At 42.7% G+C, this 22,438-nt stretch overlaps 1 protein-coding gene across 1 annotated transcript in view; it reads right to left on the bottom strand.

Moving 5' to 3' along the window:
• The window catches only part of CD226 (CD226 molecule), a 101,325-nt gene that overhangs the window by 77,005 nt on the left and 1,882 nt on the right, over window positions 1-22,438 (bottom strand). Inside the window, exons 2-3 of the mRNA XM_067698861.1 lie at window positions 10,487-10,651; window positions 9,855-10,193 (exon numbers count right to left, since the gene is read on the bottom strand). Coding sequence (XP_067554962.1) covers window positions 9,855-10,193; window positions 10,487-10,532 — 385 coding nt within the window. The 5' untranslated portion in view covers window positions 10,533-10,651. The remainder of the gene's footprint in view (window positions 1-9,854; window positions 10,194-10,486; window positions 10,652-22,438) is intronic.

Here is a 22,438-nt window from a genome sequence, read left to right as displayed (position 1 = left end):
CATAAATGTGCATTAATAAATGCTCACAGAATTCATGCCCAGACATCATCCTTATTGGCCCTACTAAACCCAGCAGGTATGACGTGTATAGCTATTTACAGTGCTATTAAATGTGAATGTTGCATCTCACATCTCCATCCTTAGAAAGCTTTCTATATCAATCTTCTACAGAACATAGGTCTTTCTCTCTGGGCAGATTATGCGGAAGACTTTTCTTTTTTTAATGTAGGTTGGTTAAATAGCTTAAGTCAGGGAAAATTTTCTCACATTGAGATTTATTGGATTGTGAGTAATCTCTCAAGGGAAGTGCCAGAAGCCCCATCAGCTGAGTTATTTAATTAAAACTATCGTGGAGTAAGTAGGAGAGATGGTGCGCAGGGGAATGATTTCTCATTGATCCCTGAAGGATGGGCTTGATAGTCTTAAAATTCTTAACGGTTTCAAAATCTTAAATGTCTTCAGAAATGTTCTCGAAGGAACAGAAAAGCTATCCTGTTTGCAACCTCTACTCCCTATAAAAACCAAACAAAAACAAAAACCAGCAACCAAGAGCAGAGCTTAGAGACAAGTCTTCTTTCTATAAACGCTAAACCAGCTGCCCCTGGACAGCATTGGCTCAAAGAGAAAGCGGGCTGCACAGCCCTAAGCTTCTGGTCCTGAGAGCTTGACCTTTTTCCTTCTTTCTTCAGTTATTTATTTTCCTTTCGCTTCTTCGTTTTTAAATTTCCCAAATCCAGCATTTTTAACTCACAAAATTTTTTATCATTTTTACCCTCCATCAGAACTGTGATCTGTCAGGATGCACATCCCCGTAAGGTCTCTTTGAAGGTCCCTGACGCCTCTCCCTAATCCTACGAGAAGTTTCTGAGAGAAGATGTGGTGAACACAGCTCCATCGGGGCTGTTCTCAACCTTTGATGAGAGGAATTTTTTTTTAAAGAATCTAGAAGCCGAGATGGTCCAGGGGAGGGTCTCAGTGTGCGTGGGCCCAGCAGGTTCCGATTACCCGGAGGGGTTCTTACTCACAAAGCCACGATCCCCACCCTGCACTCACACCACAGGCCAGCAGCACCCACTCTGCAGAGGAAGCATGTTCCAGAGCCCGCGGTTGGCAGCCGCCCGAGTGCTGGGGAGAGGGGGGTTGTGGTCACCAGTGATAGAACACTTGTGGTCACAAGTGTTGTCTTGATCGCTGAGGGCTGGAGGAGGAAAACCCAAGAATTGTGTGTCTCCACTGCACGAAGACCATCTCCGAGGGCCACAGGGGAGCCGGGGCTCCTGCTTCAGCTGTAGTTCATCCTCGAGCCAAAGCCACCCTTACGCTATGGTCATCTTGGAAATAACAATAGCTGCTCAAGGAAGGGTAGGGCTTGTGGAAGTAAACAAAACCACCACAGGCAAAGATCACAGCCAGGTGCCTCCCCTGCTCTGGACCGCCTGAGTGGATTTCCCAACAGGTCTAGGGAAAATGTCCTCTTCTGGATGTTGACCCGGCTGAGAAGTGGGAAAGCCTGGGCGGCCTCGCAGGGCATGGAGGTAGCACAGCGGACACAGGCCTGTGCCCTCAGGTGGACAAGCAGAAAAAACTATTCTCACCAAACCCAAATGGGTATTTGTTCCTGTACGTTAAACTTTACCTGCCATTCAATTGTTGAATCTAATTTTGTATATCAATCCAGTATTGCCTTGTTTCAGAGCTGTTTTTTATGTCTCCCTTTCTGATTTTTGATTACAGAGCTTTACCCCAAAGCCTGAGCACTGAATCTCGTGGTGATATGTGCTCTCATGCATCTCCTCCCTGGCTTAGCAAACGAAAAGCAAGTCAATAAAAACAACCTTGGCCCGGGTTCTGGTAACTAGTCCACTTTCAGATTCCCATAAATTTCACCCTTGAGAAGTGCAGTGACCATAACCTTGCTTTCCACGAGTCTTAAAATGCTCTTTATCATTTGCCTTCTCTATGTACTATTTTATTTAATTAAGGAGTGAGATTTCTCAGCCTTTAAAATGTTTTTGGGGCTTCCCTGGTGGCGCAGTGGTTGAGAGTCCGCCTGCCGATGCTAGGGGACACAGGTTCGTGCCCCGGTCCGGGAAGATCCCACATGCCGCGGAGCGGCTGGGCCCATGAGCCATGGCCGCTGAGCCTGCGCGTCCGCAGCCTGTGCTCCGCAACGGGAGAGGCCACAACAGAGAGAGGCCCGCGTACCGAAAAAAAAAAAAAAAATTGTTTTTGTTTTCATCAGTTGGCTATTTCTTATTGATACTACTTAATATCTTTTCTCTTCCTTAAATGAAAAACTGCTGAAATGTAACATTTCACAGAACCCTTTTTTATTCTCATATATGTATGTGTATAACACAGTTATACAGATGGGGAAACTTTCATGACTTATTTCTAAGCTTGTAAGAATGGACCTTAAGAGAGTTTATTATTTATTAATATTACCTATTGTTATCTATTAATAATTATTTATTAATTCTTCAAACAGTAGATATGAAAGAATTTTTTTCTTATTCTTCTACCTCACTTAAAAACAAACAAACAGGGCTTCCCTGGTGGCGCAGTGGTTGAGAGTCCGTCTGCCGACGCAGGGGACACGGGTTCCTGCCCCGGTCCGGGAAGATCCCACATGCCGCAGAGCGGCTGGGCCTGTGAGCCATGGCCGCTGAGCCTGTGCGTCCGGAGCCTGTGCTCCGCAACGGGAGAGGCCACAACAGTGAGAGTCCCACGTACCGCCAAAAAAACCGCAAAAAAACCAAAAAACAAACCCAACCTCAAAGCAAAAGAGAAGCATCTGATGGGCAAAGCTGAAAGAATCCAGCAGGGACGAAACATGCTGGTATGTATTGGTGACCCATGTAACAGGAGAGTAGGAAAGACTCTTTTTCCACGGCCTCTTAGCCCTGTTTGGAATTTCCACTGACAGGCAAAGAAGGCTTTTAGACAAAGGCTTCCCCTCCATCTTTTTGCACCTTTCACTAATATATAAGGTAGTGCAGTTTTCTTCTTTCCTTCTGAATTTGGGATAGATAACACACAAGCTGAAATGAGAGTATGAAAGTATTCTCAAGATACGTTGCAGAATATAATTGCATAACCCATCTGGATTCCTATGCCTTTGAAGCATTAAGCCAACATGTTGAAATAAACCAAGCCATGAATTTTAAACCCGAATAAACTGCATTCATTGCTGATCAGTCCTATGTGTTGGCTTGCACAGTACGTTAAAGCAGAGCCAAAGTTATCTATTTCTTAGATAATATTTAAAACAAGTCTCCTGAATGCTACTCCGCCCAACTCCAGGTCCAAATATTCTGACTTACCTCCTTCAAGGTAAACTTCAAATTCCCCCCTTTCAGGGAATCTATCCTGAGTTTCCCGGTTGAAAGTAAATTCTATCCTCTGAACTACAATAGCACTTACTCTTTGCTTTACATTATAATTTGTGATATACAACTTTTACCTCCCCTAAAGCTCTGCATTCTGTTTAGAGCTAAGATCATGTCTTTCTAGCTTCCCCACCACAGACATTATCTTGAATATAGTAGGTTCTCAATAAGACTGGATGAGTGAATTAATGGATAAGTGAATTCGGTCCCACAAATCAGCACACCCATTTCTACAGCTAGATCTGGGCCACTCCCCCATTTCCAGATTTAAATAAAATTTAAATCCTGAGATCGCCCCAACATCAGAAAAAAAAAAAAGTAACTGGCAAGAGAAAAGCAAATACTGACGTTGACGGGAATAGAGATAAGACCCATCTAAGACCGAGCATGGATGACACACAGGGAGCCCCATCCCATCCAGGAAAGAATGAAACCTTAAAAAGGAGACAGTGAGGAACATCCCGTGTCAAAGTTGAGATGAGGGGGTTGGAGTGTGGAAGATCACAGAGTGAGAAATCTATGTGATACAGCAACACAGAACACCAGAATGTGTGGAGGGGACCATCTAACCCTCTCCTGTACACACGAGCTAGGAGGAAACCCATCTGGCTCCTACACCAGTTACGCATCCGTCCTGCATCTCGAGTCTCCCCCGCTTCTTCCCTCCCTCCCCTCGCTATGCCCTCTCCAGTCTTTAACACGAATGCTCCCCCCACTTCGATGTGACCACCCTTCAATGCCACGGCCTCAGCTTCTGTCCCCTGTACATGTACTTTCTTAGTTAACCATCTTCTTCACGTGTGCTGGGTGATCATCCAGATGACTCCAGAATTGGTATTTTCAGTCCTGAACCTCATTATCGTTTGTCATTCCATAATTTCAGCCGTGAGCTGGTCAAAGGCTACCTTACAACTCAATGCATCTGAAACTGAACTTATTTACTCTCTTCCAAGCCAAACCGGTCTCTTAATTTCCCATCTTTTTAAGTGAAACCATCATTTTTCAGTCCCTGAATCATAAAAATTTGGAATCCTTGTTTTCCCTCCTCCAGACCTCCAAGCCAAATCAGAATGAAGATCTTACCCTTAACTTAGATAATTACCTGTGAACTGCTCAAAATTGCAACTGTATCCTTCTTCACTGTTTTTATTAGAAATTTAACAGACTTGAGAGAAGTTTCATAAAACATTTTTAAGACAGATGGGAAATAAAACACCTGTATAAGAAAAACACCTGATTGTGAACTTGGAAGACCCTTGTATTCCTTCCTGGTTCTATCTCCTTCCTGCCTGTGCTTCGGAGATCTGCTTTCCTTAGTTTTACCACACGTTTGTATCTATAAATAGCATATTGTTTAGTTGCATGTCTCTAAACTTTAAAGGAAAGGAATCATCCCCTACGTGTTGTTTTGAAACTTGTTTTTTTCTTTCACACAACGTTCCCCAAATTCATCCCTGTTGATGAGCCTCGCGAGCAGTCATTCATTTGTTGGATCTGCTGCCTTAACACAGTGATCTGCTGCCTTAAACATTCTCAGGCATTTCTCCTACATGTGGGCAATCCCCAGAATATACAATAGAGAGAATGATTAGGTCTTCGGAATGGGGTTCTTTAGCTAGCGAATGCAGTGTCATTTTCCAAAATAGATGTGATGGTTAATTTTAGGTATTAATTTGGAGGGTGGTTTGGGATAAGATTAACATTTAAAATGGTGAATTTTGAGTAAGCAGACTGGCCTACATAAGGTGGGTGGGCCTCATCCAATCAGCTGAAGGTCTGAATACAACAAAAAGACTGGCCTCCCTGGCCTCCTTTCCGCCTGCATCGACACCATCACTGGTTTTCCTGGGTCTGCAGCCTGCTGGCCCATACTGCAGTCTCCATGATCACATAAGCCAGTTCCTCATGATAGATGTCTTTCTATACACAGACACATCCTATTGGTTCTGTTTCTCTGGAGAACTCTGAATATTACCAATACCAATAATACAGTAGACCCACCAACGTACACTCCTACTAGCAGTGGGTAAGTGTTCCAATCCATAAAATAATAGTTGTTCACCCTGCCCCTTAAACTCTTCCCCTTCTGTAAGGATGCAACTAGTTTAATCTTCTAGGTGGTGAAAAAAAGTGGTCATTATGTGTCTCCATCTGAAAACATTCAGAGACTTCCCACAGTCTACACTGCAGGGTCAAGTTCCAACCCCATTGGGCTCAGCAACATGGGGCCGTCCCATCTTTCCAAGTTCTTCTCCGACATTCTCTTGCCCCATGGGCTTCGGCTTCTTTTTTAAACATAGGATCTACTGTATAAAACCTTACTTGGGGCCCCAGAGCACCTCTGCTGTAAGAGCAGAGAGAGGGTCCCACTGTCACAGTTTCTTCCTCACCCTCAAGGCTGCCTCTCAGGCAGTGAGGGGCCCAGGAGCCCGGGTGAGACCTACCCCTCCTAGAGCTCCGTGCTCCAGGCACACCATCCAGTCTCTGTCCCCTGCGTGAACCAACTTCCTCATGCCTTCTCCACACCACCAGTACCCCTGGAGACGCCCTTTTCTCTTCTTCCCTCACACCCGTCTCTCGATGCTAAAAAATTCTTGGTACAAACTATTATGTATTAAATAAGCTACAAGGATATATTGTACAACACAGGGAATATAGCCAATATTCAATAATGACCATAAATGGAGTATAAGCTTTAAAAATTGTGAATCGCCACATTGTACACCCGTAACTTATATAATACTGCACAGCAACTCTACTTCATTTTTTTTTTTTAATTGTTCACGTTCACCCTGCTGGTGTCAAGCTCCCCTCCCTCTCATTTCTGGCTCTTTGGAAACACCAGCTGGTGTCATCCTGGTGCCGCGGCTCAGCAGCTCAGCAGCTCAGCAACCTTCAGTTGATTAATGACCCTGAACTTCAGTTTCCTCAGCTATATAATGTGAGCACGCTCATCTCCCGCCTGGTGTTTCACAAGCATTAAACGAGAGGACAGGCATTTACTTCACACACAGTAGGCACCTAATCAGAGTTAGCTAGCAGAGTCTTGGGGGTGCATCATACATTTGGGGGGACATTTCCATAAATATAACTACATTTGCCATAAGTGACTAGTAAAGCCAGAGACACATGGGTTACGGTAATTTTCTCCACAACCCCACTTCCACCACAAACTCTGCCATGAAAGGGCTGCCTTTGAAATGTCACCTCTCGAGTCGCCTCAGCTATTTTTCCATGAGGCAGTGAAATAAATGCAGCCATTCTTGCCATTAAATGCTCTAAATCAGCTACTGATTAAGAAATGCCTGTTCTGAAGGTAACTCATGTTTTAACATAATTTTGCATTAACAATATCATTTATCCAGAATAAGACATCCAATTTGCTCTTCAACTCTGGGCTGAAAGCTCAAGGGGGAGGGAGGCCAAAAGGACAAGCAATGATGGATGCCTCCTCATTCAAGGCCCCCGCCGGCTCCTATGCCCCCCAGGCCGGCACTTTCCATCCTGTAATTGCAGCTCTATCCAGTGGACACAAACGAAGTCTGAGAACTTGAGCAGATTACTGGACCTTACTTCCCTTCAGTGTTCTCACTCGAAAATCAAGGTTACGTCCACAGTCAAGTGTGCAGGGGGCGTTAAACGAGAAGACCTGGATAAGGTACTGATCAAGTTCCTCACACATCATCAGCTTTCAGTGAACAGGAGAAATCAGTATATTTAGAGAGCATGTGGCTCAATTCCTTCACCTTTTTGAAGATCTTAACGATCTATTATACAGATTAAGATTTCTGGATTCCAAGTCCAATCTTTCACTGTTAGATAGATCATCAACTCCCCCTTTATGTTATACAAGCATGTGATATTTGTAGATCCTAATATGTTGTTAATAAAGCACACATGGAAGAATTTAAGTATATTTAAGGTTAATTTAGTATATTTAAGGTTAAGTATATTTAATGTAAATACAGCTACTATATTTTATAAATTCACTATCATTCTTAGTTTTAAAAAAATATGAAGCTCTCCAAATCTCAAAAGTGAATGAAATACTCTCACTGGCTGGTTAATGCAATCTATTCTTTAAAAATATAAATGATCAAAAACAACAGCAAAATATGTTGAATACCATCAGATTCTAATCTGAACTAGATGGAGAGTTGGCCGCCCCTTTCTTGGTGACTGACTGAAAATCTCACCACTGTTTTTGAAAAAGCCCCATGAGGCAGAGCTCTCCCTTTTCCTGTCCTCAACATAATAACAGGAGAAATAAATCTGGATGATAAAATTAAGAAAATATTGCCAAAATCATTCATACATGATGCTAAAAATCCTACTTTGGTGTGGCAACCATAATTTAGTTCTCAATAATTTAGTGCTACCCTCTATCCTAAATCTTCACAAGAGGTCAAGCTACCTGTTTTTGTTTTGTTTTGCTTTTAATAAAAGTTGCGTATGTTTAGGGCATATACAACAAAATGATATGTGGAATGATTACTATAGTCAAGCTAATTTACACATCTTCTCCCCATATAGTTACCATTTTTTGGTGATAAGAGCACCTGAAATCTACTCTCTTAGCAAATTTCCAGTGTTCAAGACAATGATATTAACTATCATTAATGTCTTCATGCTGTACGTTGGGTCTCTAGACTTGTTCATCCCGCATAACTTCAACTGTGTACTCTGACCAACATCTATCTCCCCCGTTCCCCACCTCCCCACCCTGGTAGCCACCATTCTACCGTTTTCTTTTTTTCTTCTTTTTTTTTTTAATTGGGGTATAGTTGTTTTACAATGTTTTGTTAGTTTCTACTGTACAGTGCAGTTCCTTGTGCTATACAGCAGGTTCTTATTAGTTATCTATCTTATACATATTAGTGTATATATGTATATATGTACAATATCTTCTTTAGCCATGATGGACATTTTTGTTTTTTTAATATTTTAATTTTATTGGAGTATAGTTGATTTACAATGTTGTGTTAGTTTCAGGTGTACCTGTTTTCAATTGGTTGTTCTTTACAGAAATCGGAATAACCTGATTTGGGACCGAAACTACAAAAGCTCACCACACGAGGCAGGGTGGGGAAGGGCATGTATTTCTGGCCATGGTGGCTCAGGCCATGTGTCAAACAGCTCACCCCTAAGACCCTTCCTATCCTCTCCGTCACTTGCATGGCTAATCAGAGTGGACTATACACTGAAGACTTGCAAACAGCATTTAACAGGTGGCTGCACACAACAGCAAATGAGATCTTGCGTGGCAAAATGGAGTCTGTAATAAGTAAGTATTTAACTAAAGAGATTTTGCTAATTGACACTCCGTAAGCCTCACCCATATACACAGAATTATTATTGAGCTTAGCTACACCTAAACAGAAAGGGAAAACCAACACATGGGAATTTTTCTTACTTCCTGACCATTAGATATTCCTTATATAGTACTTTAAATTGTTCTTTTATAATACGGATTTCTTAAAAAGAAAGCACTATATCAGGTGGTATATGATGTGCTCTGCTGGATGTCTATTTGGGATATAATTTGAGGGACACCAGACAAGAAACACACAGTCCCAAATTATTTCCTTCCCTAGACTATCTCTGACAACTAAAAATTTCATCACTAGTCATTTTGTATCAAAAGACTAGGAAATAATAACAGTGACAGTAATAATAATACCTACCATTCCCCGACTACCATGGGCCAAGTTCCTTACATATATGATCCCTAAACCATTCAACAAAGAGAATGGTATTATTAACTCAATTTACTATTCAGGAACCTGAGATTAAGAGGGACTGAGCAGCTAATATAAGGTTATAAAGGAAGTAAAGGCTATAAAACCCAAGTTTTTCCAACATACCACACCCAATCCATGTGGCTATTACTTGTAGAACTAACTAAGCTTCAAACTACAATCACTGGTAGACACGGCAGGAAATACTTCAAGAGATCATTCGATTCTTTCTGAGATGACAGCTTGCAATTTCTGAAGCATCTTCTCTAGTGAAACTTGGATGAAGCTAAAAACAGAGTCAGTGCTTGAACTCTGCCTAGGATTCACTAATAAGGCCAGATTTGGTGTTACAGAAAGGACTCTGAACAAGCAGGGTTGGAAACAAAAGGAAATGGGACTACGTCACAGGAGGTGTCTGACCTCTGAACCCAAACATTGCCAACATCAGCTTAATCTAGGTTCAAGTTCTCATTAAGACAAGATAAAACCTATGCTTTCTCCCATGACATTCGAATTCATGAGACGCTTCTTCTACTCAGAAATGATAACACATTAAGAAAAATGGAACTGATTCACAGTATTATTTCTTTGAAACAATAATATAGAATCTAGAAATGGAATTGGAAAATGGCACAAAAATATGATAAAGCATTTCACAGTTTCTACTTGGTCTTTACAGAAACAAATATTGTAGATGGGTAAAAAGGTAAATAAAAATTTCACTTACCTGATGGAACCACCTGTATCACCTTTTCCCAGGTTCCATGTGGGAAAGTATGAAGAAAGCAGGAATAGAAGCCAATGTCCACCTCAGAGGCATTATGGAAGGACAAGGTCATATCGTTAGAGGCCGTGGTTGAATTTGAAAAGTAAACCCTATCAACGTACGGCTCTCTTATGATCACACGGTAAGTAGGGTTGAAAATGGCTATGGACTCTCTCTCCAGTGTCTTGATCTTGAACCACTCCATCTGGGTTAAAGTGTCCTTTGATGGATACACACATTCTAGGGCCATATTCTTAGCAAGTTTAACAGTTGTGTCCCAAAATATCTGTTCACATCCAGCTGAAAGACACACCATAATGTGATCATGTGAATTCAATTAGACCTGATGATTGAAACATCAAACAGACATCTGAAGCTTACTCTAGACCTAGCAAGATAGTAAAATTGAGGCTAACAGTTTCTACCTTAGTCTAAAAAGGTTTCCACTGCTGATAATTGGTATTTACAACTTGTAGCTTTTCTGAACAAGTGAGAAATTATCTAAGCCAACTAAGGGCATTATAAATTCTGAACATGTCACACTATAAGACTAAAAAAGGAGTAAATTCTTTAAATGAAGACATTATCTTTACCTTTGTATACATAAAGAATAGCCAAGAGGAAAGTAAGGTAATCCATCTCTGGAACCTGTTTGGGAGGCCAGTCTACAGAAAGACAATTTATAATGTCACATTGAGAGCCCCAGCACGATGCACTGTTTCCTTCCTCTCAGATCCTATCAGCAGTGTCTTCTTTATCTGAAGTATGAACACCGGAAAAAGGTCTTAGCTTCAAAGTCAGGTTTGCTCTCGTACAAAGATGGGCAGATTTGAGTTACTTCTCTCTCGGGGAAATAGCTTATTTTCAAGCTTTCATTTTCTACAAAGATTCATTCATTCGAACAAACATTCTCTGAGTGCCTGCTCTGGGCCCAACTCTGCTCTAGGTGATGAGGATACAGCAATTAATTAAAAAAATATATCCTTGCCATAATGGAACTTACATTCTAGTGGGAGGAGGCAGAAAATAAAATAGAGAAGGACAAAATAGAGTTAGGTGGTAAGTGCATGAAGAAAAACAAAGCAGGACCGGGATGGCGTGGTAGTGTTCCCCCATGGATAGGAGCGCTGGGAAGTCTGCACTGAGAATGTGAGATTGGGGCAGAGTCTACAGGGCACAGGAAGGGGCCTGCAGCTCCACCAGCATGGACGGCCCATGGGGCATGGCCTTCCTGTCCCCTCTGCCTCTTCGCTGACCTCAGGCATTTGCTTAGGGAGTGATGAAGGGACCGCTGAAGGCCCTCCAGATTCCAAAGTATCGTGGCTCAGGGAATATACAAATCCACAATTATCGTTGATTTTTTAAAACTTTTTATTTTGAAATAATTGTACAGTCACAGGAATTTGCAGAAATACTGCAGAGAGGATCTGTGTACCCTTCACCTAATTTCCCCCATGGTTCTGTCTTATATAATCTTAGTAGGTACGTCATTGCTCCCTTCCCTCTCTTATAAAATAACAGTTCAGTTGCCTAAGAACTTGCTGGGAACGTATAACCACGTCAGCATAAAAATATATTATTGCCTCTGTAACAAGAGGCAACAATGTAAGAATGCATCTGACCCTTGATGAGAGGTTCAAAATAAAAGAGGGTAAAAATTGAGAAAAGCGGGGGCAGGCACCACTAAAGACAACTTTGCCTGATGCTGACTCTGAGCCTATGTGATTCCATCCCAAAGTTCACCAGCAGGTGTCTTCTCCTTAACATCAGTATCTAATGTGGGAACTTTCTCAGGAAACATGAAATCAAATATGAAATAAAAAATGTAATGATAATCAGAACAAAATTATAATGTGTCCATATAATAACATATAGTGCTGCCTTATGGTTACAGAACATTCTATTTTCCAAAACCTTTCACATCTATATTATCTGTGCCTATAACAGCTCTGTGATATAGTCAGATGAAGTAACTCTCATCTCTGTCTTGTAAGTAATTTAATGAAGCAATTTGATGAAAATTTTACTGAGCTCTACCAGGTACCCTGCTTAGGTCCTGGAGACACAAGCATGAGAAAGACACAGTCTCTGCCCTCTAGTCATGCATAACGTATTGGGTCAGATAGATTAAAGGAGCAATTCATTATAATAAAACTAGATCATTTCTTTGATCAAGTTTTACAACATCCCAGAGAGGAACAATTCATTCTAACAGATTTGGGGAACATTTTGTAAAAAAAAAAAAAAAAAAGGCAAGTGTACCACATCCTGGGCCTTCCAACCTGAATGAGACATTCCAAGTAGACAAATAAGAAGAGGAGATAAAGGTGCAAAACACGGGGCATTTTCAGGAAATGATGTGATTACCATCTAGTGGGTGGGAGGGGACAAAAATGAAATTGGGTCTTGTTTGAAATTGTCTTGAATAACATCCATAAGGGAGTTCAAACTTGACATCTTTTTTTTTTTTTTTTTTTTTTTTTGCGGTACGCTGGCCTCTCACTGCTGTGGCCTCTCCCGTTGCGGAGCACAGGCTCCGGACGCGCAGGCTCAGCGGCCATGGCTCACGGGCCCAGCCGCTCCGCGGCATGTGGGATCTTCCCGGACCGGGGCATGAACCCGTGTCCCCTGCATCGGCAGGCAGACTCTCAACCACTGCACCACCAGGGAAGCCCCGAAACTTGACATCTTGCTTACATCTGTCACTCCAGCACCAAGCACGATTCCTGGGACATGTGTCTATGGCATAAACAATAACAGCTCTAGGAGGAACTTGTTTTTAAAAATCATTGTAGCTGGAGCCATTGAGAGGAGATGGGGACAGACAATGACAAGAGATTAGACTGTGTAGATAGATAGGATGAAGATTTTCTGATACAATTCTAAGAGCAAGTGGAAGCTGTTGGCGGCTTTTAGGCACCAGAATTACATGACCTGATTTAAATTCTTAGAAAGAGAGCTGAGCATCACCCATTTCCCTCTCCTCACTCCTAACAAAAACCTGTTTTGGTTTGGGCATCCATTTCTCCCACACCACCGGGATATTATGACAAATCTGAGCTATTCCACTGACAACTATGACTAATTCGGGGGCTGGAGGTGGAGAAGCCAAGCGTGGACTGAGTAGATCCAATCAGAGTCAAGGAAATTATATTTCACGTCAGAAAGACAGAAAGACCCTCAGTGAATGCCTGCCCCCCACACTGGGAGTAAGGACTCAGGAATGTGGGAGGATTACTGGAAAACAGGTGCTCATTGATAATAACTAGTAGTAACCCCTTCATTCGCAAGGCACCGAAGTCAGCGTAGCTAAAGGATGAAGAAAGCAGAAGGGCACTTGCATTCTGATATGTCTAAACTCAAAGGACCTAGAGGTCTCGGATGTGAACGAAAGGTGCAGAAAGACACTGGACTGAAGATAAAGTTCAGCTGTTACAACTTTGCTAAGGATGAGCCCTATTTATCAACGTCTAACCAAAGGCAAACAGAGACTGGCCCGGAGCTATTTTTGTTGTGTAGGCAGACATTTTTTGCATGATTTATGAAGGGATTTTGGCTCAAGGTTTTTCTTCTATTAGAGCTGTCTGTATAAAAGAGCTTCATCCTCAAGGATGACATTAATCAAGATATTCCTGGATTTCTCTACTGTTAATACGTCTCAGCAAACCTCAGAAGTGACTTTGCTCACAAGTTCATCTGGGTTGGGTGCCCCTAGGTGGCCTGGGCTGGGTGCCCCTCTTCAGACCTGTTGCTTCCTCTGCTGGCTGTCCTTGCAGACCTTCCCCACCTCCTCAGACGCACTGCTCTGCCCTCTGTGAGATGTTCTGCTTTCCCGGATGCCGGGGCCCTTTCTGCAACTCGGAGGATCCTAGTCTCCACTCGGTTCCCCAAGTCAGCATTCCCCAGCCCGCGCTGAGACTCCTGCTGTGTCTGGGAGCCCGCTCCTGCTCCCACATCTTTCCTCCCTAGCTTGGACAACTGTCCACATGCTGGGGAGCCGAGGCCTGTGAAAGAGAAAATCTGGGCTAAGCCCTGAGAACAAGCCGCTGGGCTGGAAGGGTCACAGCTGTGTGGTCCTTAGTCCCCTCCCTTGTTTTTAGAGGCAGACCTGATGGTGCCCGTGGCTGGGAGGTCTGGGCTGCTCAGAGGCTCCTGCTTCCAGGGTGTGCAGGTGGTCCAGGTTTCCACTCCCTGCCTCACAGCATCTTCTTAAGAGAATCTTTCCAACCAGGGCCTGTGGCGAGTCACAGACCTGCCCCCAGGACAGGTTCCACTGCCGCTGAGGGGCCATAAAAACTTACTTCCATTCAAAGCAGAGATTTTAGTTCAGCCTCAGGGGGATCCTCCAGAAAAAGCCAGCCCACTGTCCCATTGCTGGAAATAGTTTGGCTGGAACTCAGACATGCCCGTCTGTCTACGTGTCTACGTAGACAGTGGCTGTTTCCGTGCCACTATGAGTAGCTGCAGCAGGGACCGCGTGGCCTGCAGAGCCACAAGTATTAACTTTCTGGCCCTTTGCAGAAAAGTTCACCAGCCCTTGCTTAGGGTTATTTATACCTGGAGAGCGAACCTTTATTATTGAAGTTCATCCCTGCTCAGGCTTACTTGAAGGAAGGTAGTTTAAGCCTGATAGCCCGACACTGGTAAAAGAGCTAAATTTTCTTATTCTCAAGACCCAAACTACCAGATTTTCCCAGGAACAGACTGAGAAAAAGGACTTTATGCAACACCCTTTTACTATACTATGCCCATCAGTAAACGTACAGGTTCACAGAGATCAACCATTCTGCGAATTAATTAAAGCTATTCCCCGCAGCTCTCCTCCTGCTTTCCCTACTGGTCATCCTCCTGTATCCACAGCCCGACTCCCTGCCCACTAATAATTTTAAAAGTGTGAACGTGGTCACACCCAGTCTTTTTTCTAGAAGGTTACTGACCTTGAGATGTGAGCGCCCTGCTCGCTCTGACTCTTCTTTCCCGGTATGTGTCTTGGTTAAGGGCTTCCTGTTTACCATGGCCTCTTGGCCTCACCCCCTTTTGGTCAAGGCCATCTCCCCGGCTGTGCTCATCCCCTAGTTTGCATCTTGGGAGCAGCTGGGGGCGTTCGTCCTATGCCCTCTCCACCAGAGCTCCCTCAGGTTGGAGCTGAAGTAAATCACTAATATTTCACTAAGGAGGATTAAAACCAGTCAAGAAGTGTCCCTGCTTCTGGAAGCATCTTTACCGTTTTAGCTTCTCAGACTCATTCCCAACTCAGATATACTTCTGTCCTTCTCTTTGCCCCACCTAAGCTTCTACAGTCTGAAAGGATATACTTTCACTGTGAATGTTCTAACTCTGAACTGAAACTACACACAAAAAACTTGAAATTGGTTACTTTGCCTTTTCTTCCCCATCTGCTTTCCTGCCAATCAAAGCACTTCAGAGTCAGAAGTCTCTGAAGTGCAGGAAGCTTATCTCTGCCCATATCTCAGGGCATTTGAATCCTACCTCCTAGATACGGTGTTGTTTTCTGACTCTCTGATTCTCTGACACAAAAAGCACACAAAGTTGGTGGTTTCCTAAGAACCGTCCCCGCAAGTCTATCAGCTTCTTTGTCCCAGACATGAAATAGTTTCTAGGTTGTTCCAGAGGACAGCAGAGTTAGTTTTACTCATCCTTTTGATGTACTAGGGAATGGAGGTTAAACCACCATGAAGGGCTGTGGCTGAAGTTGAGTTCATGCAATTCGTGGAAATACTGGGGAGAAAAGATGGCATCTGACAGAAGAGAAGCCACTTGCTGGGGGCTAACCTGCCCCAAACACTGAATGACAGGTCACACACTCGGGCTGGCCTCTTCTGCACACTGTGTATGCCTGAAAGCATGCAAAAGACCTTGAAGTGCTGCCTTGCATCACACAAATATCTTTTGAGCACTTAATTGTGGGACAGAGGAAGCTTCCTAAAACACCTGCTTGACTTGTGTCACTCTCTTCAAGGCCTCACCATCCTCAAAAGAATATCCAACTTCTTACCGACTTACGAGGCCAGATACACTTGAACTCTGCTGTTTTTTCCTGTCTTACATCTTACATCTTTGCTCACTCCCTTCCTTCACTCCAGACCCACCTAATAGTTTGGGCTTAAAGGTGCTGCTTACCTAAAAAATGAAGGTGGTTTACTGATCTCATGCAGCCCAGAGAGCAGCTCTGAATGGAAACCAGGATCCCTTCAAAGATTTCAAAACAAATGTACCTCTGCTGGGACCAGAGGGGGATCTGCTCCGTTCCTTCGTAACAGCAAGAATATCTGCACAGGCATTGCCATTCTGATACAATCAGGCTTGAAATAATAATAAGCAACAAACCATGCAGGAAACCAATACAGAACTTTTTCATCAGAGTTCCCTCTGGCTAAAGAGTGAGTTAGTGAAAGAAGTAACCAGATCTGTGGCGGAAGCTCGGCTCATGCAAGAAGTCAGTCAACCTCACTGAGGAATAATATCAAGGATATGGCTGAGCAAAGGGAAGAGGCCTCCTGGAGGAGAAGAAGATGCTCTGAGCAACTGTGAGACATGAAATACTCTCTTACTTCACTAAAAGGGCTTTCTTTGTCTTATGGGAATGGTTTACCATCTTTTCAACACTAACATCTAAACTCCTGTGTCACCCAATGCTCTAGTCGGTCAGGATTGGGTAGATGTTTCACATACGTGTAAAATGTTTTCCCGTAATTAAGTTGCATCAAATAAAGTGTAATCAGGTCTCATGGAAAACGGTTTTTCAGAAATGAGTAGACAGTGAATGGTGGCTCTGCAAGTCAGGTTGTCAGCCTCTTTTTAATAAACCCAGAATTAATTTGGGTTTAAAAAACAGAATTACCGATGTTCAGCATATGACAACAGTGACACTTCAGCACAGCAGGGAAAGAACTCGTTGTCTACTGTAGGGTGTTAGTGAAAGTGACTGCCTATTGGGAAAAGCTGCAGTCGGCATCCACCCCCTGGGCAGCAGGACCTCCCCACGCCCACCAGAGGGCCCGCACAGCTAGTGCCTGGGTGGGGGACCTAGACTCTTGCCAACACATTATTCCATCGGAATCCAAATCCAAAGCTTGAGGATTCAAAGCAGGGGATCAGCAGGGCCCCAGGGCCCATTCTGGCCAGACGGCAGCAGGGCTGCGGCCCTACCAATGCCCAAGACAGCAGCACACAGGCTCTGCCAGCAGCAGGGGAGCTGGGTGTCCCCGTGGAGTGGCGGCAGGGCCTGTGCTGGCTGCAGGGGTGTCTTCGCAGGCCTGCGGGGGTGGCCCTGGGGGAACTGTGGCCGGCCTAGTGGCACGGAGCCGGTGCCCCCCAACTCACACCCATTCGTTCTGTGACCTGCTCCGCGTCCCCGTCCCTTCAAGTTGCTTCCTTCTCACCTTAGACAGAAGTACTTTGGAAAGGTACAACTAAGGACCCTGATCACTACACTCAACTGTCACAGCAGCACACATTTCAAAGGTATTAATAATTTGAAAAAGAAAAATATTCTAAACAAGGGGAGAATATATTTTATAAGCTTGAGGGTAGAGATGGATTTTTGGTTTTGAGATTAAATACATACAGAATATGTATATATATAAATATATTAAGGTACACATTTTAAGATGTGCATATATATATGTGTGTGTGTGTATATATATATATATATATATATATATATATATACACATACATATAAAATGCCAAAGCCAGGGAAAATGTGACAGCTTTTCCTACATAAAAACTTAAAACTCTGGCGTGACAAATATCACACACTAACAAAGCAAAAGGCAGGACAGTCGGGAGAGGGATGACATAGAAGTACAGTATTTTCTAAGTACAAAGTACTTAAATATCAGTGACAGAAAGAAATCCCACAAATGTCCCAATAGAAAACAGGCAATGGATGCTAAACATCAATTCACATAAGAAGCACTAGAGATAGAAAAATGTAAAAAGCTATTTGATCTCACCAGTTGTAATAAATGAAATGAATGAATAAATAAAAATGAAAACAATGACAAATTAATTTTTGCATGTCAAATATGTAAATATAGAAATGAAAAGAATGATAGTGACCACTGTTAACAAGAGCAGATGGAAACACAAATGCCATATGCTGTGAGTGCAAATGCACACAGGTACACATTTTCTATGCAGAAGAGTTGAGATCTGACTTATTGTATCCTCTGACCCAGCACGGTCACCACAAGATAGTTATCTTAAAGAATAATAAATTTAGCAAAGATCTGTGTTTAAAAATGGAAATGTTTATTACAGCATTATTTCTATTAATGAAAACAGGATACAATCTGCATGCCTTTCTCTAGTGGACTGGCTCAATTAATTGTGCTAAGTCCATAGGCTGGGATGCTCTGCGGCTCTTTAATGGTTATGCAGATCTATATTTAGACATGCAAAATGTCTGTAATATACCAAGTGAAGAACTTTTTTCAACACACGTCCACTCATAAAAATAAGACAGCAAATGAGCCATTCTGAAAAGTTCTACCCAGACTGGGAGCCCTCACCCTCTCCTCACCTGGTGTGGCATTGCTGGGCCCAGCAGGCAGCACCCAGGACTCCACTGGCCACTGTCTTCTTCTTCCTCCTCTGTTTATCAACCTTCCCTCTCCTGATGGTCTCAAGGTTTCAAGGAAATAAATACTTGCACACACACTTTCAGGACTCCTGCCCTGAGTATCAGGCCCGGGTAAGTACTAAGTTCTTCTTTCGGAATTGGTTCTAAAGACCCCAGGAAGCAGCAGACAGCCACTGTCCATGGACGGATGGGCACTTGCAGATATTCACTATCTCTTCTCTGCAGCCATCCCCTGACAGAGCTCATTCCTTTCTCCTCTGCATCCCACATTACTCTGTGCTGCTGCTATGTGATAACACTCCCCCTGCATTATGGTTAGTCAGTGAGAGAGAGTGAGAGTTACTCCCCTATAAACAAGAGTATGGGCTTTGCAAAGAGACTTATGTTCAAATCCTGATCCATCTTGGACTAGCCGTGGGGCCTCCAGCTCCCAGGACTTTGATGACAGCAAAGACCCTGCCAGCCCCAGTGGAGCACCCAGGCTGGCAAACCCCACCCTCATGTTATCCCAGCCAAGTGCCCTCCACCCAGATGGGGAATTTCAGACACAAAGCTCTGAATATTTTATTCGGCCTCTTATACTCTCAATACTGCTGCATCCCAGGTACTTTAAAGAAATTTTTTACTTTCCAAAACAGCACAAAACATACATGTGCTAGGATACAAAATTAATATACAGAAATATGTTGCATTTCTTTACACTAATAATGAACTATCAGAAAGAGAAATTAAGAAAACAAACCCATTTACAATCGCATAGAAAAGAATAAAGTACCTAGGAATAAACCTACCTAAGGAGGTAAAATATCTGTACTCAGAAAATGATAAGACCCTGATGAAAGAAACTGAAGATGTCACAAACAGATAGAAAGATATACTGTGTTTGTGGATTGGAATAATAATATTGTTAAAATGACCATACTATTCAAGGAAATCTACAGATTCAATCTAATCCATATCAAAATACTAAGCATAGGGCTTCCCTGGTGGCGCAGCGGTTGAGAGTCCGCCTGCCGATGCAGGGGACATGGGTTCGTGTCCCAGTCCAGGAAGATCCCACATGCCACGGAGCAGCTGGGCCCGTGAGCCATGGCCGCTGAGCCTGCGCGTCCGGAGCCTGTGCTCCACAACGGGAGAGGCCACAACAGTGAGAGGCGCATGTACCGCCAAAAAAAATAAATTAAAAAAAAATACCAAGCGTACTTTTCTCAGAACAAGAAGAAATAATCCTACAATTTGTATAGAAACACAAAAGACCCCAAATAGCCAAAACAATCTTGAGAAAGAAGAATAGAGCTGGAGGTATTACACTCCCTGACTTCAGACTATACTACAGTATACTACTAAAGCTACAGTAATCAAAACAGTATGATACTGGCACAGAAACAGACACATAGCTCAATGGAACAAAATAGAGAGCCCAGAAATAAACCCATGCACTTATGGTCATTTAATCTACGACAAGGAGACAAGAATATTCAATGGAGAAGAGACAGTCTCTTCAATAAGTGGTGCTGGGAAATCTGGATAGCTACATGTAAAAGAATGAAATTAGAACACCATACACAAAAGTAAACTAAAAATGGATTAAAGACCTAAATATATGAGGAAAACATATGCAGAACACTCTTTGATATAAATTGTAGCAATATTTTTGGGGATCTGTCTCCTAAAGCAAAGGAAATAAAAGCAAAAATAAACAAATGGGACCTAATTAGACTTAAAAGCTTTTGTACAGCAAAGGAAACCATCCACAAAAAGAAAAGACAATCTACAGACTAGGAGAAAATATTTGCTAATGATATGACCAATAAGGGATTAATATCCAGCATATATAAACAGTTTATATAACTCAAGAAAACAAACAACCTGAATTTTAAAAAATGGGCAGAAGACTTGAATAGATGTTTCTCCAAAGAATACAATGCTCAACATTGCTAATCATCAGGGAAATGCAAATCAAAACCACAATGAGATGTTACCTCACACCTGTCAGAATGGCCATCATCAAAAGAACATAAATAACAAAGGTTGGCAAGGATGTGGAAAAAAGGGAACCCTTGCACACTGTTGGTGGGAATGTAGATTGGTGCAGCCGCTGTGGAAAACAGTATGGAGGTTTCTCAAAAAACTAAAAATAGAATTGCTATATGACCCAGCAATTCCACTCCTTGGTATTCAAAAACAAACCCCCAAAACCTTCATTCAAAAAGATACATGCACCCCAGTGTTCGTGGCAGCATTATTTACAATTGCCAACATATGGAAGCAACCTAAGTGTCCATCAAAAGATGAATGGATAAAGAAGACGTAGTATAAATAAATACACTATAGTACTACTCAGACATAAAAAGGAATGAAATATTTCCATCTGCAACAACATGGATGGACTTGGAGGATATTATGTTAAGTGAAATAAGTCAGAGAAAGACAAACACTGTATGATTATCACTTATATGTGGAATGTAAAAAATAAAACAAACTAGTGAATGTAACAAAAAAGAAACAGAAAACAAACTAATGACTACCAGTGGGGAGAGGAAAGGAGGAAGGGGCAAGATAGGGGTAGGGGATTAAGAGTTACAAACTAGTATGTATAAAATAAATAAGCTACAACGATATATTGTACAACATGGGTAATATAGCCAATATTTTATAATAACTGTAAATGGAATCTAGTCTTTAAAAATTGTGGATTACTACCTTGTACACCTGAAACTTATGTAATATTGTACATCACCTACACCTCAATTTAAAAAACCATATACATACTTAAATTAGGTCCTTGATAGATATTGTTATCGCAAATTTCTGAACTTTTATTTTTGTTGTCATAGTTGTCCCTCTGCTTTGCTGGTGCCCTGAGGACAGTTTTGTCTGCAGTCGAGTAATGGAGTTTATATTTGAGCTGTTTGGTTAACAATTACACCAAGGTCATTGTCCCCATAGCCTGTCACCATGGCAGGGTAACTAGATAAGGGAAGGTTTGCTGCCTCAGCTACACAAGGCCCCACATCTGCCTGTAATTTGAATCCAGAATAAATGTAGTCTAATGTAGATAGGGTCCCATCTCTCTCTGGAGCTCCCCAGAATGGCTCCAACATACACCTGGTTGAACTGGTGTGTTTATTAACAGCCTCCCATTTCATTATCAAAAGTGTCTTGGTTTGGATAATAGGTCATCTTAAAAGCCACCTCAGTTAGCTGTGGGTTTGAAGTCCCATGAGCAAGGAAACCCTTCAGTCCTGGACAAATCAGGATAGTTGGTCTCCACTTATACAGCAGTAACAAAGACCACCTGGGTCCTGGTGCTGGGTCCAGCCCATCTTCATTCCTGGTCAGCTCCTGGTCACCTTGGGAGGCTATGGTGTCTTTTCTACCCAGCCCTCAATCAGGATTACCCTTATCCATCATAAAGCTTCTAACACTGCTGGCTCTCAAGGAGGCAGGGCCAGAGTCTCCATCCTCCTCTCCCCGGTGCATGTGGCCTCTTTGAAAACTTTCCACCAGGTCCTGTGAAGGGCAAGCTGGGTCAGACAGAAAAACAGTCCTTCTATTCCCTTCCCTCAGGGCAATGGGAGCCTACCCACTTCATGTGTATCCACTCTGAGGGGGTAAGCAGTGATCCTTCTGAAAGTCAAATTATGACCTGCGGTGACCCTCTCTTTCCCACACTAGATATAGAAGGAGCCAGCTCCTTTTTCAAAATGAATAGATGAACCAATATATAAATAGTTTACATTCCTTCTAACCTGATGCTGCACTATATATAAAACTGTGCCTTTTGTCTTATTTTTATCTGCTTTGCGTCTGTCTCTGGATCCCCCAGCTTGAATGTGAGTTCCTTGAGTGCAAAGACTGCCTTGTTCACTGCTGTGCTGAGTGTGACCCACTGTCCTGGTTTGCCTGAGGCCAAGCAGTTTCCCAGGACATGGGA

This window comes from Pseudorca crassidens, chromosome 12, assembly GCF_039906515.1.
Source record: "Pseudorca crassidens isolate mPseCra1 chromosome 12, mPseCra1.hap1, whole genome shotgun sequence".
NCBI lineage: Eukaryota > Metazoa > Chordata > Mammalia > Artiodactyla > Delphinidae > Pseudorca > Pseudorca crassidens.
This window is presented reverse-complemented; position numbering and strand designations above follow the sequence as displayed.